This window comes from Phyllostomus discolor, chromosome X (genome assembly GCF_004126475.2).
Source record: "Phyllostomus discolor isolate MPI-MPIP mPhyDis1 chromosome X, mPhyDis1.pri.v3, whole genome shotgun sequence".
Lineage (NCBI taxonomy): Eukaryota > Metazoa > Chordata > Mammalia > Chiroptera > Phyllostomidae > Phyllostomus > Phyllostomus discolor.
The window spans coordinates 19454886-19473476 of NC_050198.1; the positions used below are offsets into that span (position 1 = coordinate 19454886).

At 43.5% G+C, this 18591-nt stretch overlaps 3 protein-coding genes and 1 pseudogene across 4 annotated transcripts; 1 reads left to right on the plus strand and 3 right to left on the minus strand.

Annotated features, from left to right (window-relative positions):
* Window positions 1-3185: 3185 nt before the first annotated feature.
* Window positions 3186-5024, minus strand: LOC114505012 (ferritin heavy chain-like). 2 transcript variants are annotated; one of them, XM_028522870.2, is made up of 2 exons: window positions 5004-5024; window positions 3186-3873 (listed from the first exon to the last, which is right to left on the minus strand). In XM_028522870.2, exons 1-2 carry the CDS (start codon window positions 5022-5024, stop codon window positions 3358-3360), a joined length of 537 nt encoding a protein of 178 aa, XP_028378671.1. In that variant the 3' UTR covers window positions 3186-3357. The 2 variants fall into 2 exon arrangements, with proteins under 2 accessions (XP_028378671.1, XP_028378670.2); XM_028522869.2 differs by lacking the exon at window positions 5004-5024 and having other exon boundaries at window positions 3186-3932.
* A 328-nt stretch (window positions 5025-5352) lies between these two features.
* On the plus strand, window positions 5353-6396 carry LOC114505635 (annotated as a pseudogene).
* Window positions 6397-11872: 5476 nt separating this feature from the next.
* On the minus strand, window positions 11873-12565 carry LOC114505636 (ferritin heavy chain-like). The gene has a single exon (XM_036016870.1). It carries the CDS (start codon window positions 12416-12418, stop codon window positions 11873-11875), a length of 546 nt encoding a protein of 181 aa, XP_035872763.1. The 5' UTR covers window positions 12419-12565.
* A 5173-nt stretch (window positions 12566-17738) lies between these two features.
* Window positions 17739-18419, minus strand: LOC114505054 (ferritin heavy chain-like). The gene has a single exon (XM_036016538.1). The coding sequence runs from the start codon at window positions 18385-18387 to the stop codon at window positions 17842-17844; it is 546 nt and encodes a 181-aa protein (XP_035872431.1). The 5' UTR covers window positions 18388-18419; the 3' UTR covers window positions 17739-17841.
* Between the last annotated feature and the right edge of the window lie 172 nt (window positions 18420-18591).

Here is an 18591-nt window from a genome sequence, read left to right on the forward strand (position 1 = left end):
AGAAAACACTATACACAACCTACTTTTGTAAGTGGTGTTTTTTACTGAGTTTTAACATTGGATACTTTAGGTCATATTTTTATGAATGCGAAAATCAGCATATAAACAATTGAGAGTATGAAAGAAAAGTTAAGAAAATTAAAAATGAGAGAAAAATTGCTCATGTCCAATCATGAAGTGATTACATTTAAAAACTTCTTCTATTAGCACTCCAGGTCAATATGACTGTGAGGCATAGAAAATTTTACAAGGATTATACTTCTTGCCTAACATGTTTGGAAACACTTAGACTCAATTTTAGTGAAAATATCTACAGCATTGACCATGACATTCTGGATCTGTAGGCTAACTTACATAATTGCACCAACTATATTTTCCCTAAAAATTATTATGAAGGAAAAGGTATTAGTACTTCTGTAGCAACTTCTGTGCTTGTGACAATAGAGGAAAGATTTAAAATATAATTGAATACATGTGAATATTTCAAAGTAAATACATATCACAGCACATTCTTACTATCAACTCATCAGGAACTAATTTTATATTGGTGTTTTATACTATAATTTTATATTAGTTCCTGATATATATATATATATGTATATATATGTATATGCCCATGCTCTTGGGCCCATGAGATCAAAATCACTGCCAGTTACACTCATTCAGCACAAAACTGGACTTACATTAGATGCTACCTAGGTACTGATTAGATATATGACACATTTGTGTCATTCTAACTCAGTGTTCTTTATCTGTATTTGTTCTTGAGTTTATATCTAAATGAACTACAACAGTGTGGTGATAGCCAGAGGGAAGGGGACGGGCTGGGTGGAGGTTGGCAAAGGGGAAGAAGGGGAAAACCTGTGACAATATCAACAGTAAAAATAAAGTTTAAAGAAGGAAAACAAAAAAAATTATTGGAAGCATTTTCAGGTTTCTGTCGATCTCTTTATAGTTCATCTCAGCCACACAGATACAGTGTGCACAATTGCCCGTGTTTTGAATCATGCTGAGTGTGATTGCTGCTGACTGGTCTCTCCAAGAGTAAAAGGACAATTGTCCCATGTCCACGCATATAGTCACATCGACTGATTTCATCAGCTTCAAACACTAAAATTTCCTTTTAAAGTGATGAGTAGGAAATGAAATATATTTGAATAGGAGGAAACTTCAGCACCTTCAGTTACTGAAATTAGTGAGACCTTGAATGATACTTCATAAAACCAGAATAACTACATCAGAGTAAGGTATCACTTTCCTTTTCACAAGTCAGTGAAAAAGGACAGGCAATATTTAAATAATGCCTTTCACTACCTAAAAGGAAATTTATTTATGGATCACCCAGAGAATTAAAGTGTGCCAACTGTTTCAGAAAGAAGAGTGATCCAGACCTGAGATGGCCCACACATATCAGGGAGTGAAGGCATGGCACTCGAGAGAGAACTTGCATCCCAGCATACAGAGAAGAGGCAGCAAGTGTATTCTCAGTCAGAAGTGACTATGTTTAAGACAAAAAGCATAATCTGAAGTTTCACTGAATCTTCTTAATTTCAATGTTGTAGTTTTATTTGCATATCTTTATAAATTTAGTTGTACAGCCAGAAAGGCATACCTTTAAGCATAGAGATTTTTATACCTAGTTTTATGTTTGTGTGTATTAAAGTAAATTTTAAGAGTAATTTGTCACCATTGGGTGTCTTTGATTATTTTTCCTTCTATAGGAATCCAGTTTAAACACATTCAATATCCAGTCCCACTCACTTGTTTTAATTTGGAGAAATAATGAGACATGATGAGAAATAAAAAAGCTTTTAATAAGGCCCTCAACATTTTAATTAGTGTTTCTGAGCCTCTACTATGTGAAATTTAGTATCACAGAAGTTAAACAGTCTTTGCTCTGAAGGAGCTCATGGTGCAGCCAAACTTTCCGCACTACCCGGAGAAAAATCCAGGTCAGAGTGTCACTGGCTGCTAATTACAAGATGTATGCTTGCTGGATCATGTTACTGGCTCTCAAATTCACAGCTTCTTTATCTGTAAAATATGGCTGGTGATGGTGAAAAGTTAACTGAGAGAGTATCTGTAACAGTGAGGTAATAGAGTGTGGACAGCCCAGATGCAGATGATATTAAGGATTGGTAAGATAATACTGATTTTGAATTGCTCTCACTTTTCATTGCTGCTTTATTAAATGAGTTTTATACATATGCAAACACACACAAAGTCACCAACTGCTGCTACTTATGATCTGCTTCCTTATAAATATATCATCAAGCCTATTGCATGTATTAATTTTTAGGGAAAAAAGCATGTAGAACACTGATTAACACTTAGCTGCAAAAAATTCATATGTGAGGAATTTGTGGGACAGGTTTTTATATTGGGACCTATAAAAATACCTGGCATATAATATGTACTCAATAGAAATATAATGAATGAATGAATGAATAAAAGCTCATCATTGAGATTGAGCCACAAATTGTCTAATATGAGTTATGTAACTAGGAGTCCTGTAACATTTACATATTTTAGTAAACTAAAGAATTTCAGGTAAAATGCATAGTTGCCCAATTTCACTCTCTTTATTGTTCCTCCAGTGGCAAGAACAGCAATAATTTTAAGGACAAGCTTTATACTTTTATCATGAACATGCATCTATATTCACCAGAGCCCAAGACCATCAATCTCACCACCCCCGGCCATATACCACATGTTTTATAAGGGGAAGATTAATTCCGTATTTTCCATGGTCCCAAGGAATACCTACTCCCTCCATCTAGGGTCCCACTGAATAGCCCCACGCTCCTCTAGGGTTCAGGGGAATAATTAGTCCCTCTATACAGGGTTTGAAGAATACTCTGTCCCCTCTTCCAGGGTACAGGGAATACATCTTCCCTCCATTCAAGGTCCAGGGAAAACCCCGTCTTCCAATCCAGGATACAGGGAATATCCCCTCCCTCCATCCAGGGTTCACAGAATACCTCCTCCTTTCATCCTGGGAACCAAGAAGTACCTGTTCCCTCCTTCTAGGGTCCCAAAACATACTTGTTCCGCTACCCATAGTCCCTGGGAATATACCCTCCCATCTACCGAGATCCTGATCTGCAAGTGCTGGGTGGTGGTTGGTAAAAGAGACTCCCACATACCTGTTTTATTACCTAGAAGGTTTGGGGTTCACACACACGAATCGATGAAACACCTTTATTGGTTTAAGAACCAATAACTTTATTGGAAGAAATGGTAAAACTTGGACATAAAAACTTAAATGAACGTTTTGAAGGGCAATATGGCAATAGGCATGCTCAGCACGGTGACCAGGGGAAGTCACCCCATGGCTATCGGGAAGGCAGTCCAGGCTCAGTTCTTCTTGCTGTCGCCCAGGGTGAGCTTGTCAAAGAGGTACTCTACCAGGCCGGGTTCCGGAGCTCCCATCTTGCGCAGCTTGATGACATGGTCCCCCAGCTCTTTGATGAACATCACCTGTTGGGGCAGGTAGTGGCTCTCCAGGAAATCGCACAGGTGGCCATCCCCCTTCTTGGTGGCCAGCTGGTGCAGACTCAGCAGGCTCTGGTTCACATCCTTTGCCAGGTGTAAGGCACACTCCATGGCCCTCAGGCCACTGTCCCATTCATCCCAGGGAGGACTGCTAATATCCCGCAGGCGGATTCGGCCCCCGCGCTGGTTCTGCAGCCTCATCAGCCTCTCTGCATGCTCCTTCTCCTTGTTTGACCTCTGCAGGAAGAACTGGCTGAAGTGCTTCAGGGCCACATCTTCACGGTCGAAGTAGAAGGCCATGGACGAGTACACGTAGGAGGCGTGGAAGTGTACGTTGATGTGGTTGTTGACAGCGGCCTCACACTCAGGGTGGTAGTTCTGAAGCACAAACGAGGGCCCGGACGGCATCTCCATGTCTTCAGGCTCAGGCACGGGGCAGCAAGATTAAGGCAGTGGGGTAGCCGAGGCTGCCGGGTGGGCTGTGGCAGGCACAACTGTGGAGGCTGCTGGACCTTGGAGGGTCCTGAAGTGGCGCCAACGCAGGCGTGCTTACGTGTCCAGCAACAGTCCCTGCAGTTGGCTCTGAGTTGATACCGGAAAAACTGACCCACCCAATAGTGTGCGGTGGCAGGGATCCGGTATCTGGGTGGGGCTTGGGCGTCTGGGGTTGGGGTCAGGACACGGCCTTGTTGGCAGGGGGTGCTTGAGGGGGGCCTAAGGGCGCCAGCGGCATTGACACCTTCCAATTTGCATGCAAGCCTAGCTGACAGGGCGTCTCAGTGCTGGGCATCTGGCAGGTATGACATTTTAAAATATTATTCAGGACAGCAAGTGCTACTGATATGAGTCAATCACCTGCTTGATTTATTTGAGCAGCTTATTTGAATATTGCCTAATGTGATTGTTTCATTAAACGTAGCCCTTTTGTGGTATCACGGGTTACATTTAATATCACAAAGCTTTGTTTGAGTGACTTCGCAGGGACAAGAGGACAGTTCCAACAGCCCTGCTGACTTCCTAGACCTTGTTCCTCCAGTGATCTCCCCTTTCTCCCCCATTTATGATCAGCTTCACCTTTCGCTGGTGGCAGAGCAGGGCCTCCAGCGTCTCAGTGACTCGGGCACCTCTCCATCTTTCACTCTTGGAATTTGTTCTTCACTTGCTTTACTCTCTCTCCTGTCTTAACCTTTCAGTGCAGTCCTGGAGACACTTTTCCTTCTGCCCTGTCTGCACCCCAATGTGGAGTGTGGGTGACGTCATCACTGACCCCCTAGAGGCCTTCACCCCTTTCACCTGGCTTGCCAGTCTCTGTCCTCTTAGGTAAGCAAACTCTTCGGGTTCCTCTGGCAAGAAACAGAAGACAGGTACACCCTAGGAGAAAGTACTTAACCATGTAGATGTATTCATCCCCTCCAAACTCCTTTGTAGTTTCACTACCACTCAGCAAGCATTTTTTTTTCTAAAGCTTTCACTTCTAAGGAAGGAACAAAAGTAGTTGAGAATACCACTGATTTCAAATTGCTGTTCATTCATTCAATAAACACTTATCATCTAAAATGGCCCAGGCACTAGTGTAGGGTTTGGACCAATACCAGTAACAAAGAGAGACTTCCCTTCTCATGGGATTTGTATTCTAGTGCAGAAGCAGATCAATACACAAACAAACAGAAAACTGCCATCTTTCTCCCCTTTGTGTCCCAAGTAAATACATTCAAGAAATTACACATATTTGGAAATTAAAAACAAAATATGTTCTTAGAATTCAAGGGTATTATAGTGGAACACATAAGACCAACCTAAGTATTTCTAATTAATTTGTTTATGATTAATTCAAACCACCAAACATATACTCCAAATATGTGTTGGACAGTGAGATTCTGGAGATACACAGAAGAATCAAATGTGGGTCTGCTCTGAAGACACAGCATAGGGTGACAGTATATTATAAGTGCTCTAACATGGTGTGATCATTATGAATAAAATACCTACTTTCAAGCCCTGGCTGGCATAGCTCAGTGGATTGAGCACGGGCTGGGAACCAAAGTGTCCCAGGTTCAATTCCCAGCCAGTGTACATTCCTGGGTTGCAGGCCATAACCCCCAGCAACTGCACATTGATGTTTCTCTCTCTCTCTCTCTATCTCCCTCCCTTCCCTCTCTAAAAATAAATAAATAAAATATTTTTTAAAAATACCTACTTTCACTTAAGGCTTTATTCCCATGGCTTTGATTACTGGACCTTTTTTCAAGTTGTCTATTTATGTTTGGAAACTTATGCTATTTCATTTTTATTAAATATCTTATTGTTGTCCTATTACAGTTGTCCCAAGTTTCCCCCTTTGCCCTCCTCCACACAGCTCACCCTCATTCAGTGTTTACGAAGAAAACAAAGGATCAAATATCACAATGTAAACTTATCTAATCGGTTTTAGGAGTATTCAATTTGTTAATTTTGTAAAAATGGATTAATAACAGTGTCTATTTGAATAACAGTGCCTATTTGATGTGTTGACTGTAATGACAGATCATACATTAGACATAGAAAAGAACTACGTGGCCACGTTTCTGGCAGGGACCACCTGCTCATAACAACCTTCCTCTCTCTAAGGATCGTCGTCATCCCTCTCCAGAAGAGGAGAAGAGGAAACACAACAAGAAGCCCCTGGTGTAGATCCCCAATTGCTCCTTCATGGGTGGGAAATGCCCAAGATGCTAGAAGATCGCCAATGTCTTTAGCCATGCACAAATGGTAGTTTTGTGTGTTGTCTGCCCCATTGTCCTCTATCAGCCTACAGGAGGAAAAGCAAGGCTTACAGAAGGATGCTCTTTCAGAAGCAAGTAGCACGAAAAGCACCCTGAATCAAGAGGAGTGGGGGACCAACCTAGTAAACACATTTTGGATAGCAAAAAAGAACTACATGATCAGTTTCTTAATGATGTGAAACTTGAATCTATATTTCCTTACATCAGTGTTTAGTCTTAATTATAATTGTAGACTTTCCAAATTTCTTTGGAAGATTTCATTGTAGACCTCACTGTGAGAACCTGTTTAAATAGAAGAAACGTTGACATTGTACAATATTCCTCATTATGTTCCAGTATTATCTAATAATTCATCCTTACAAATTTCCTCTACCTAAGGTTAAAAAACAATCTTTTCTAAGGGAAATGAATAAACAAGCATGGGCTGGGAACCTCAAAATTCCATGAATGGAATATACATATGTATAAACAAAATTATCCCCTCCACTTTTTCTTTAATGAGAAATATAAAAGTAAATACAAACCCACAATGAGAAACTGTAAAAGAAAATTGTATTTTTAAAAAATATATCAATATGAGAAATAAGATAAGGTTTCCTTGAAATGTTTGTGGTCAGTGTCTATTCTGTATTAGTATTAGTCAGGGTTCTCCAGAGAAACAGAATTGATAGAATATTATCTATCTGTCTGCCTGTCTGTCTGTAAACTAAAGAACTGGATCATGTGGTTATGAAGGCTCAAAATTCCCCAAATCTGCATTTCGCAAGCTTCAGACCAAGGAAAGCTGCTGTTGCAGGTCCGGTCCAAAGGCCAATAGGTTCAAGACCCAGGAAATGACGTTGAAGGCAGGGGAAAGAAACAGTGTTCCCCACTCAAAGGCAGTTGAGAATGAGGAGTTCCTTCTTCCTCAGAGTCTGCTCAGCATTTTTGTTCTATTCGGGCCTTCAACTGATTAGACGAGGCCCACCCACAGTAGGGAAGACCATCTGTTTTACTCAGTGGACTGTTTCAAATATCCATCTCATGGAAAAACACCCTGACAGGCACACACAGAATAATGTTTGATTAAATATCAGGGTATACCATGGTCCAGTCAGGTTGACGTATAAAATTATCCATCACAGTATTATTTATAATAAATGCAGACTCAACAACTAAAAATTCTAGTGCCATAATTGGCAAAAGCTGCTTTGACTTTCAGTTCCCTTCATCCTTTAAAAATCTACAAAACTAATAGTTACACCACTGATATTAGACAATAAGTTCTGACTCAGTGTCAGTGATGAGCTTTCATTCATTCATTCATTCACTATATTTCTATTGAGTACATATTATAATGCAGGTATTTGTACAGGTCCTAATATAAAAGCCTGTCCCACAAACTCCTCACAGATGCCTTTTTTGCAGCTAAGTGTTAATCAATGTTCTAGATAATCTTTTCTTTAAAAATTAATACATGCAGTAGTCTTGATGATATATTTACAAGGAAGCAGATCATAAGTAGCAGCAATTGGTGACTTACTCTGTGTGTGTTTGCATATGTATGAAACTCATTTAATAAAGCAGCAATGAAAAGTGAGAGCAATCCAAAATCAGTATTATCTTATCCATCCTTAATATCATCTGTCTCTGGGCTGTTGACACTCTATTACCTCACTGTTACAGATACTCTCTTGTTAACTTTTCACCTTAACCAGCCATATTTTACAGATAAAGATGCTGTGAATTTGAGAGCCAGTAACATGCTCCAGCAAGCACACTTCTTGTAATTAGCAGCCAGTGACACTGTGATCTGGATTCCTCTCTGGAAATCCTAGTTTGGAAAATTTGTCTGCACCATGAGCTCCTTCAGGGCAAAGATTGCTTAAATTTTGTGATACTAAATTTCACATAGTAGAGGCTCAGAAAAACTAATTAAAATGTTGAGGGCCTTATTAAAAATTTATTTTTTATTTCTCATCATGTCTCATTATTTCTCCAAATTAAAACAAGTGAATGGGACTGGATGTTAAATGTGTTTAAACTGAATTTGTTTTAGAAGAAAAAAAATCAAAGACACCCAATGGTGACAAATTATTCTTAAAAGTTACTTTAATATGCACAAACATAAAACTAGGTATAAAAATCTCTATGCTTAAAGGTATGCCTATATAGCTGTAAAACTAACAATTTACAAAGATATGCAAATAAAACTATAACATTGAAATTAAGAAGATTCAGTCACACTTCAGATTATGCTTTTTGTCTTAAACATAGTCACTTCTGACTGAGAATACACTTGCTGCCTCTTCTCTGTATGCTAGGATGCAAGTTCTCTCTCGAGTGCCATGCCGTCACTCCCTGATATGTGTGGACCATCTCAGGTCTGGACCACTCTTCTTTCTGGAACAGTTGGCACACTTTAATTCTCTGGGTGATTCATGAAGTAAATTTTCTTTCAGGTAGTGGAAGGCATTATTTAAATATTGCCTGTCCTTTTTTATTGATTTGTGGAAAAGAAAGTGATACCTTACCCTGATGTAGTTATTCTGGTTTCATGAAGTAACATTAAAGGTCTCACTAATTTGAATAACTGAGGGTGCTGAAGTTTCCATCTATTCAAATATTTTTCATTTCCCACTCATCACTTTAAAAGGAAATTTTAGTGTTTGAAGCTGATGAAATCAGTCAATGTGACTATATGTGTGGACATGGGACAATTGTCTTTTTTACACTTGGAGAGACCAGTCAGCAGCAATCACACTGGGTATGATTCAAAACACGGGCAATTGTGCACACTGTATCTGTGTGGCTGAGATGAGCTATAAAGAGATCGAGAGAATCATGAAAATGCCTCCAATAATTTTTTGTTTTCCTTCTTTAAACTTTATTTTTACTGTTGAAATTATCACAGATTTTCCTCCTCTTTCCCTGTTTGTTAACCTCCACACTGCCCCCACCCCTTCCCTCTGGCCATCACCACACTGTTGTATTTCATTTAGATTTAAACTCAAGAACAAATACAGATAAAGAACACAGAGTTAGAATAACACAAACGTGTCATGTTTATCTAATCAGTTCCTACATAGCATCTAATGTAAGTCCAGTTTTGTGCTGAATGAGTCTAACTGGCAGGGATTTTGATCTCATGGGGCACGATTCTCTTTTAGTTCCCTTTGTTCACCAACATAATACATATATATATATATATATATTAGGACATATATACATATATATAAGTATATATATATAATCAGGAAGTAATATAAAATTAGTTCGTGATGAGTTGATAAGAATGTGCTGAGTTTATTTACTTTGAAATATTCACATGTATTCAATAATATTTTATTTAAAATCCTTCTATTGTCACAAGTACAGAAGTTGCTACAGAAGTACTCATACCTTTACTGTCATAACAATTATGTTTGGGGAAAATATAGTTGGTGCACATATGTAAATTAGCCTACAGATCCAGAATGTTGTGGTTGAAGTTGTAGATATTTTGTTTCACTAAAATTGAGTATAAGTTTTTTCCAAACATGTTTAGGCAAAAAGTATAATCCTTGTAAAATTTTATATGCCTCACAGTTATACTGACCTGGAATGCTAATAGAATAAGTTTTGCATGTAATCATTTTTGTTCATGATTGGAAATGAGCAATTTCTCTCCCATTATTTTTTTAACTTTTCTTTCATACTCCCAAATGTTTATATGCTCTTTTTCTCATTCATAAAAATATAATAACCTCAACAAGCCAATGTGAAAACCCAGGAAAAAACACCACTTACAAAGATAGATTTTGTATAGTGTTTTCTGTGTGCTATTCACAGAATTACCTTCCTTTTGAGCTTTTCACTCTTCAGTTTTTGCTCATACTTGAAAAATGAACAACGCCTTTAGATTTATTTCCTTGAAGGATTTTGGCATTTTTCCAAAACAAACAAACAAACAAATAAATCTCCTTCAGTATTTAAGGTCAATTAAACATATTTAGGCAATTTCAAATTCCTAGGAAATCTGATTATTTTTTACCTTACTGCCAAAATAATTTCAATCTTAATTTATTTCAGTATCAGTCAGTGGGTTGGGACAATCTTTAGGTAGAGTATAAACCTTTTGCTTTTGCTTATGTGGATGGAGTTCTCAAGTTCTGGTTTCTTATCTGACAAACACTCAAGAGGAAAGGCTCATTGATCTGCCGAGTACTGTCAGCTGTATGACTTGATTCTCCTTCAGTAATGTTATCCCTTGAGTTTGTCTAGCCAGAAAAGTGCTGATTTCTTCCAAACCATTGGCAGTGATGCAAATTCAGTGTGTGTGTGTGTGTGTGTGTGTGTGTATGCATGCCCCTATGTATGTGTAGGTGTTTACACACATACAACACCACCAAGAGGGACTAAGTGCAAAGACAAAACCTAGCATTCCTTTAAGGACATGAATCAAACCAGTTATGGAGTGATTGGTGGAGTTGGTGAGGCAGAAGGCAGCCCACTTGAAGGAAGAGGCTGTCAAATGCCAATACCTCATTCAGTGTCTGACAGAACAGCCCCATCCTGCTCCAAGGTTCAGGGAATACCCCCTCACTGAATACAGCATCCAGGGACATACCTCCTTTCTCCATCCAGAGTCCAGGGAATAAGTCCTTCTTCCATCTAGGGCACGAGCGACAAACACAAGGCATGTGGGCTAAACCTGGCCCTCAACCTTGTTTTATCCTGCCTGGTACATTGTTTCTACTACGTGGCAGTGATGAGCTCTGGCTGAACAGTTAAGAATTAGTTAGATTCATACAGTCCTAAAATTACCTGTGGCCCTTTAAAGGCAACCACGAGGCTGATATGGCCTGCGGTGAAAATGAGTTTGATACCCCTGATCTAGGGTCACACAAAATATCCCCTTTCTCCATGGTCCCTAGGTGTACCCACTCCCTCCATCCAGGGTCCTGGGAATACCTCTTCCCTCCATTCAGGATACTCCCTCCCTGAATCCAGGCTCCACAGCATACATTCTAACTCCATAGAGAGTGCAGGGTATACATCCTCACTTCATCCAGGGTCCCACAGAAACTTCTACCCTCTGTCCGGAGCCCCTGCAAAAATCTTCTCCCTCCATACAGAGTCACAGAGAATACCTTCTCCCTCAATCTATCCAGGGTCTCAAGGAATGCCCCTCCCTCCATCCAGAGTCCAGGAATTACCTTCTTCCTCCATCCACGGTAACCAATGAATACCCTGTCACTCCACTTAGGGTCCCACGGAATAAGTCCACCCTTCATTCAGAGCCCAGGGAATACCCCCACCCTCCATCCAGGATCCATGGAATACCTCCTTCCATCCAGGGTCCCACCAGATATCCCCTCCCTCCAGCCATCGAGATCCCATTCTGCACACAGTGGGACATGGGTGAGTGAAGAGACTCCTGCACACCAATTTTAAAATGAAAAAGGGGACATTTTTGCATACGCAAATCAATGAAACACCTTTAATTATTTAGCGACCAATAACTTCAGCAAGTAATGATAACACTCAAACATAAAAACTTAACTGGACGTTTTGTAGGACAGTGTGGCAATAGGCATACTCAGCATGGTGACCAGGGAAAGTCACCCCGCGGCTATTCAGCAGACAGTCACGGCTCAGTTCTCACTGTCACCCAAAGTGAGCTTGTCAAAGAGGGCCTCTGCCAGGCTATCTTTCGGGGTCCCCAGCTTGCGCAGGTTGGTGATGTGGTCCTCCAACTCTTGGATGAACACCATTTGCTCATGCAGGTAGCCACCCTCCAGGAAGTGATAGACCTGGCCGTGCTTCTCGGTGGCCAGCTGGTGCAGACTCAGCAGGCTCTGCTGCACTCTCTTCGCCAGCTGCAAGGCGCACTCCAGGACCCTCAGGCCATTCTCCCAGTTCTCTTCCTCAGGCCTGGGGATGTTCCACAGGTGGGGCTTGCTGCCACGCTGGTTCTGCAGCCCCAACAGATAATCTGCGTGCTCCCTCTCCTTGTTTGACTGCCGAAGGAAGAACAGGCTGAAGTGCTTCAATGCCACATCTCCACGATCAAAGTAGCAGGCCATGGACATGTACACATAGGAGGCGTGCAGCTGCAAGTTGACCTGGTTGTTGATGGCGGCGTCACACTCCGGGTGGCAGTTCTTACCCACATGGCAGGGCGTAAATGCGGTGGCCATGTCTGGTAGCGCAGGTGCGGGGTGCGGGCACCAAAGTGAAGAAGTCGTGAAAGCTGGAGCTGGAGTTTCTGGGTAGCCTCCGAGCGTCCAGTCCCCGGTGAGTCAGCGGCACTGCACAGGGGTGGTGCTCCAGCGGTCTGCAGCAGGCGACTGCTGTTTGTCTCTGAGATGGAACCGGAACAGGGAAGGTGGGACCTGAAGACTGAAAAACTGAGCAATTCTCGCGAGTGTACCAGTGAGGGCACAAGGAGGAGTCCTGCGAGGGGAGAGTGGTAAAGGGGGGTCTCAGGGGGGTCTAAGTGGGCAGTGCACCAGCAGCATGTTCTAGATTCCATCACAGCCTTGGTGAGGCGGGGGGAATCTGTTCTGACCTCTTCACATTTAGTGTTTTCAAGTTTGCAATAATATGTCTATGTTGCCAGGACGTTATCTGTTGTCAAAATCCTTCTATAGCAGACATTTCTTTGTATAGATCCATTTTCTTCCCTTAAAGTTCTGAGAATATGAATTTGAATTTTTGGTAAAATTCTCTTGTTTCCTGTGTTATATCTGGGTTCCCCACCCCCGGAAATAGTTCTGTATATTACGTGTCTTTTTTTCTTTTATTTTTCTTATACATTTGGCAAATCTGTGTTCCTGTCCAGTTAAGAATAAAGGACTTATTTCATCAACCGAGGTAATGAGCACGCGTCTGGTCTAGAGTTGTGACGTGCATTTCCCTACAGGGCGCCTGCTGCAATGGAAGCCTGGAGTGTGCTGAGTTACTCAGGGGGTGTTCCTTTGAGCATACATGGCATGGCTTATAGGCAGGACAGGGACAGTCCTTCTGGCAAAAATAAATAGGATAATTTTGACATTGGAAGATAATACTTTTTTCTTCTAGGTAGATGTGTCCTATTGTTTCCCTTCAACACAGGTCTGCATTGTGTTAACCTCATTCACTGATTTGGAGTGTACTTTGGGGAGATTAAAGGTGTCAGATACCACAGTTGCCTAAAGTTCACCCCTGAAGCTATCCACTCCAGGGTGTTTGTTTGTTGGGTGTTTTTCTCTGTTTGTTTTGTTTTGTTTTGTTTTGTCTAATGACTGCTTTGATTTCCTTACTGGTAAGCCATCTGTTCAAATTTCCACTTTCTCCTTGATTCAGCTTCAGAAAACTGTATGTTTCTCAGAATTTATTCATTTCTTCTAGATTGTCCAATTCGGTGGCATATACTTGTTCATGATAGTTTCTTTTGCTACTTACACACCTTAAACACACATTATTATGTCAGTCTCCTAGTACTAGTGGGTAGGTGATCAGTGCCCACTGTGGGTAATTAACACCTACTGTGCAGGAATGAGCCAGCATAGCAGGACTGGCACCACTGTCTTTAGAAAGGTCTCCCCTGGAGATTGGGCTTTTGGCCTGGTGTCTGGGAACTTTGATCAGGGGAGTGTTCCCACCTTTCCTAATTGATAAAAATGTCATTGTGCCTAGTGTGGGTAAACAATATAATTTACACTGAACACATGTTTTGTTGCTGTGTGTATGAAGTCTTGATACTTGCTAAGCCAAGGGTGCCTACACACCCAGCCCCCCATACAAACCTGGAGCACTGGGTCTATAACGGCCTCAGAGTTATCTACAAGATGGTTCCAGTTGGACAACCAATGGGCATCTCAAATTTTACATAATATGGCAGTCCCACCCCTGGACAAAAGTCCTAAAATTAATAAACAGTACTACCCAGGTATTCAATTCTAATCACCAGAACCTAGATTATTTTCCTGGTGTCCCACTCTTCACCTGTGGCCCATAAGCTGAACTTATCAGCTCATCTAGTCCCTGTGGAATTTGCCCACCTCTCTTCATTTTCTCAGTCACCACCAGAGTTCAACCCCCAGTGCCTTTCACCTGGATCGGCTACAATATCTCTTAACTGGCCTCCCAGCTTCAGCTCTCCCCCTCCCTCTACATTCTTGAAAGCACTGAGTCACTGATAACGTGCAGGGGAATGTGTGCTACTTCATATTCAATACCAGGAATTTGACTTTCAGCCTTGATCTTGTACTTCTCCATCCTATGGGTATAATTTCATGTTTGGGGTATCATGCTGACCTAGTGAAAGAAAGAGGACAACTGAAGCAAAAAACTATATTTGGAAGTTTTGTAAGGGTACAAGGCATGACCAGCATGGGGACCTTGGGAAGACACTCCCATGTCTCTGGGAAAGCCAGCCTCAGGCTCAGCTATCAGTGCAGTTGCTCAGTGAGAGCTTGTGGAACTGGTCCTCAACAGGGAACAGATCTGTGTGGCGTGGGGAATGTAGCCCAGCCCCTGACTGAGAAAATCCAGTGGGGAGCGAGTCCACACACAAGACCCAGGCCCACGGATAGGTTCTCCCATGGGGAATCAGCCTGCATTGTACCTAGTCTGCTATGAGTCTTCTTTTGCCAAGATTCCCTCAGCCTGGATTAAGGCAGCAAATGTTTACTGCATACCTTTAAAGTAATTTCCTAGAACCTGTGCTCAACCTCCCAAGTATGGAATGTACCCAGTTCAACCACCTTTCCCCTTGATCTGTCACATACTTCTCTTTGAAGTAGTTAGAAACATTCTTTCCTTTGTTATGTGTAAAAAGCAATCACCTACATGGAACCTGTGCATAGTAAATGAGGACTATCCTGGTCGTAATATATCCAGAAACGCAATTAAAGCCTGTCCAGGCAGGGGTCCCAGGCCCTTTCTCTCACTTAGAGAGCGGCCACGCCATCCCTTTTTCTCCACAGGACTTCTGTAGTCCCTGTGAATGTGTTCCTTGCAGCCGCAGCACAGGGACCCCGCGGGCCCAGGTCTCCATCAGTACTCTACCAAGATCACTTCTGGGGTCTTCATCTTGCTGCATAGGTATTGTTAAGAAACATTAACATTTGCATACTATAGTAAACTAAAAACCTTCAGGTGAAGTCTAAGAACCCTCTTATTCTTGCCCAATCTCACTCTCTTTATTGTTCCTCCAGTGGCAAGCACAGCAATAATTTAAGGCCAGGCTTTGTATTTGGAGCATGGACATGCATGTGCTTCACCAGGGCCCCAGACCATCCACCTGACCGCTCCCTGCCGTATACCACATGGTTTCTAAGGAGAAGATAACCTCTGCATTTTTCAGGATCCCAAGGAAAACCCTCTCACTCCATCCAGGGTCCAGGGATGCCTTTTCTGTCCATTCAGGGTCCAGGGAATACATACTCCCTCCATTCAGGACCATAAAATACCCCTGCCTTCCATGTGGGGTCCAGGGAATATAACCTCTGTCCACCAAAGTTCCCCACTACATGCCCTCTTTCCATCCAGGGTCCCAAAAGAGCTCCCAGCTCCTCCAGGCTTCAATGAATACCCAGTCTCTCCAACCATGGTTCTGGGTGTACTCCCTCCTCTCATCCAGTGTCCAAGGAATTCATTCTCCCTCCATTCAGGGCCCAGATAAAACACTCTCCATCCATCAGGGATCCAGGGAATAACCCCTCCCTCCATCATGTGTTCCACAGAATGCCCCTGCCTCCATCCAGGACCCAGGGATTATCCTCTACCCCCAACCGACATCCCAGGGAATGTCCCACACTCCTCCCGGATCCAGGTAATATAACCTGCCTCCATCCACAGTCCAGGGAATTTCCTTTCTTCCATAACGACTTTAGGGAATAACCCAAACCTGCATTGAGGGTCCAGGGAATACTGCTCCCTCCTTCCAGGGTCTCAGGAATACACCTTACTCCATCCAGTGTCCCACAAAATGGCCCCACCCTCCTACAGGGTCAAGGGTGTATACTCTTCCTCCATCGAGGTTCCAGGGAAAGCCCTCTCGCACCTGCCATTTTCCCTAGGCTCTAGGAGAGAGCCTAGAGAATAACCCCACTCTCATTCCAGTGTGCAGGGAATTACCCTTCCATTCATGCAAGGGCCAAGAAATGAAAGCTCCCTGAATCCAGAGTCGAAAGAATATTCCCGTCCTGCTCTAAGTTTCAGAAAATACCACTCCCTCCATCCAGCACCCAGGGAATACCTCCTCCCTCCATCCAGGGTCTAGGAAACACCTACTCCCTCCATCAAGATTCCCAGAGAAACTCCTCCCTCCATCCAGGGTCCCACAGAATGTCCACCTCCTTGCCCAGGGTTTACCCCTACCATCCATTAAAGTCCAGGGTATAGCCTCTCCCTCCAATGTGGTTCCTAGTGAATGGTCTCCCTTTATCCATGGCCCAGGAAATACATTGTCCTTCCATTCCGGGTCTAGGGAATATGACCTCCCTCAACCTAAGGTCCAGGTAATATTCCCTCACTCCATCCTGGGAGCAATGGAATGCCCCTCCATCATTCAGTGTCCCACAGAATAGCCACAACCTCATCCAGTGTTCAGGAAATACCACCTCACTCGATCCAGGATGCAGGGATGCCCGTTCCCTTTATCCAGGGCCCAGGGAATACTCCACCCACAGGACTGGATCCCACAGAATGCTCCTCCCTCCATCCAAGGCCCAGAGAATAATTTCTTCCTCCATCCAGGGTCCAGGAAATACCACCTCCCTCTGCCCAGTGTACAGAAAATATCTTCTCCCTCCATCCAGTATGCCAGGCAACCACCTCCCTATATGCAGGGTCCAGGTAATGGCCCTCCCCCCATGCAGGATCCACAAAATACCTCCTTACTCTATTCAGGTCCCAGTGAATACACTCTTCCTCCATCCAGGGTCCCAGGATACCCCCTGGCTCCAGACACTATCCCTCAGAATACCCCACTCTGCTCCAGGGATCAAGGAATACGTCCTCCCTCCATTCATGGTCCCAGGAATAGCCCCTCCTTCTATCTAGAACAACAAAACAACTCCTCCCTCCATTCAGGGCCCAGGAAATACTCTCTCCTACAATCCAGGGTCCCAGGATACCCCCTCTCTCTATCTAGTGTCCCACAGAATAGGCCCACCTTCCTTCAGGGGTCAGTGAATACCCACTCCTTCCATCCAGACTCCGGGGAATAACTCCTCCCCTCCATCCATCGTCTAGAGATACTCCCTCCCTTCATCCTTCGTCCCACTGAACACCTGTTCCCTCTATCCAGGTTCCCAAAGCATACATGCTCCCTGTATCCATGGTCCCAGGGAATATGCCCTCCCATCCACAGTAATCCTGATCTACAAGAGATGGGGTGTGTTTAGAAAGAGACACTCCTACATACCTGTTTCATTACCTAGAAAGTTTGGGGTTCACACACAAATCAATGAAACACATTTATTCATTAAGAAACCAATAACTATTGGAAGAAATGGTAAAACAGGAACATAAAAACTTAAGTGCATGTTTTGAAGGGCAATATGGCAATAAGCATGCTCAGCACGGTGACCAGGGGAAATCACCCTGTGGCTATCGGGAAGGCAGTCCAGGCTCAGTTCTTCTCGCTGTCGCCCAGGGTGAGCTTGTCAAAGAGGTACTCTGCCAGGCCGGACACCGGAGCTCCCATCTGGCGCAGCTTGATGACATGGTCCCCCAACTCTTTGATGAACATCACCTGTTGGGGCAGGTAGTGCCTCTCCAGGAAATTGCACAGGTAGCCGTCCTCCTTCTGGGTGGCCAGCTGGTGCAGACTCAGCAGGCTGTGGTTCACTTTCTTCGCCAGGAGCAAGGCACACTGCATGGCACTCAGGCCACTGTCCCATTCATCCCAGGGAGGACTGCTGATGTCCTGCAGGCGGATTCGGCCCCCGCGCTGGTTCTGCAGCTGCATCAGCCTCTCTGCGTGCTCCTTCTCCTTGTTTGACCTCTGCAGGAAGAACTGGCCGAAATGCTTCAGGGCCACATCTTCATGGTCGAAGTAGAAGGCCATGGACGAGTACACGTAGGAGGCGTGGAAGTGTATGTTGATGTGGGTATTGACGGCGGCCTCACACTCAGGGTGGTAGTTCTGACGCACAAACGAGGGCCGGGACAGCATCTCCGTGTCTTCAGGTGCAGGCACAGGGCAGCGACACTAAGGCACTGGGGTAGCCGGGGCTGCAGAGTGCGCTGAGGCAGGGACGAAGGTGGAGACTCCAGGAACTGGGAGTGTCCTGCAGAGGCGCGAAACACAGGCGCAATCACTAGTCAGGCCTCAGGCGCTGCAGTTGGCTCTGAGGTTAGACCGGAAAAAACCACCCAG

What these genes read in the sequence shown, in the direction of transcription:
- LOC114505054 (XM_036016538.1), bottom strand. Translation starts at nt 18,387, where the DNA reads ATGCTGTCCCGGCCCTCGTTTGTGCGTCAGAACTACCACCCTGAGTGT.
- LOC114505636 (XM_036016870.1), bottom strand. Translation starts at nt 12,418, where the DNA reads ATGGCCACCGCATTTACGCCCTGCCATGTGGGTAAGAACTGCCACCCG.
- LOC114505012 (XM_028522869.2), bottom strand. Translation starts at nt 3,909, where the DNA reads ATGGAGATGCCGTCCGGGCCCTCGTTTGTGCTTCAGAACTACCACCCT.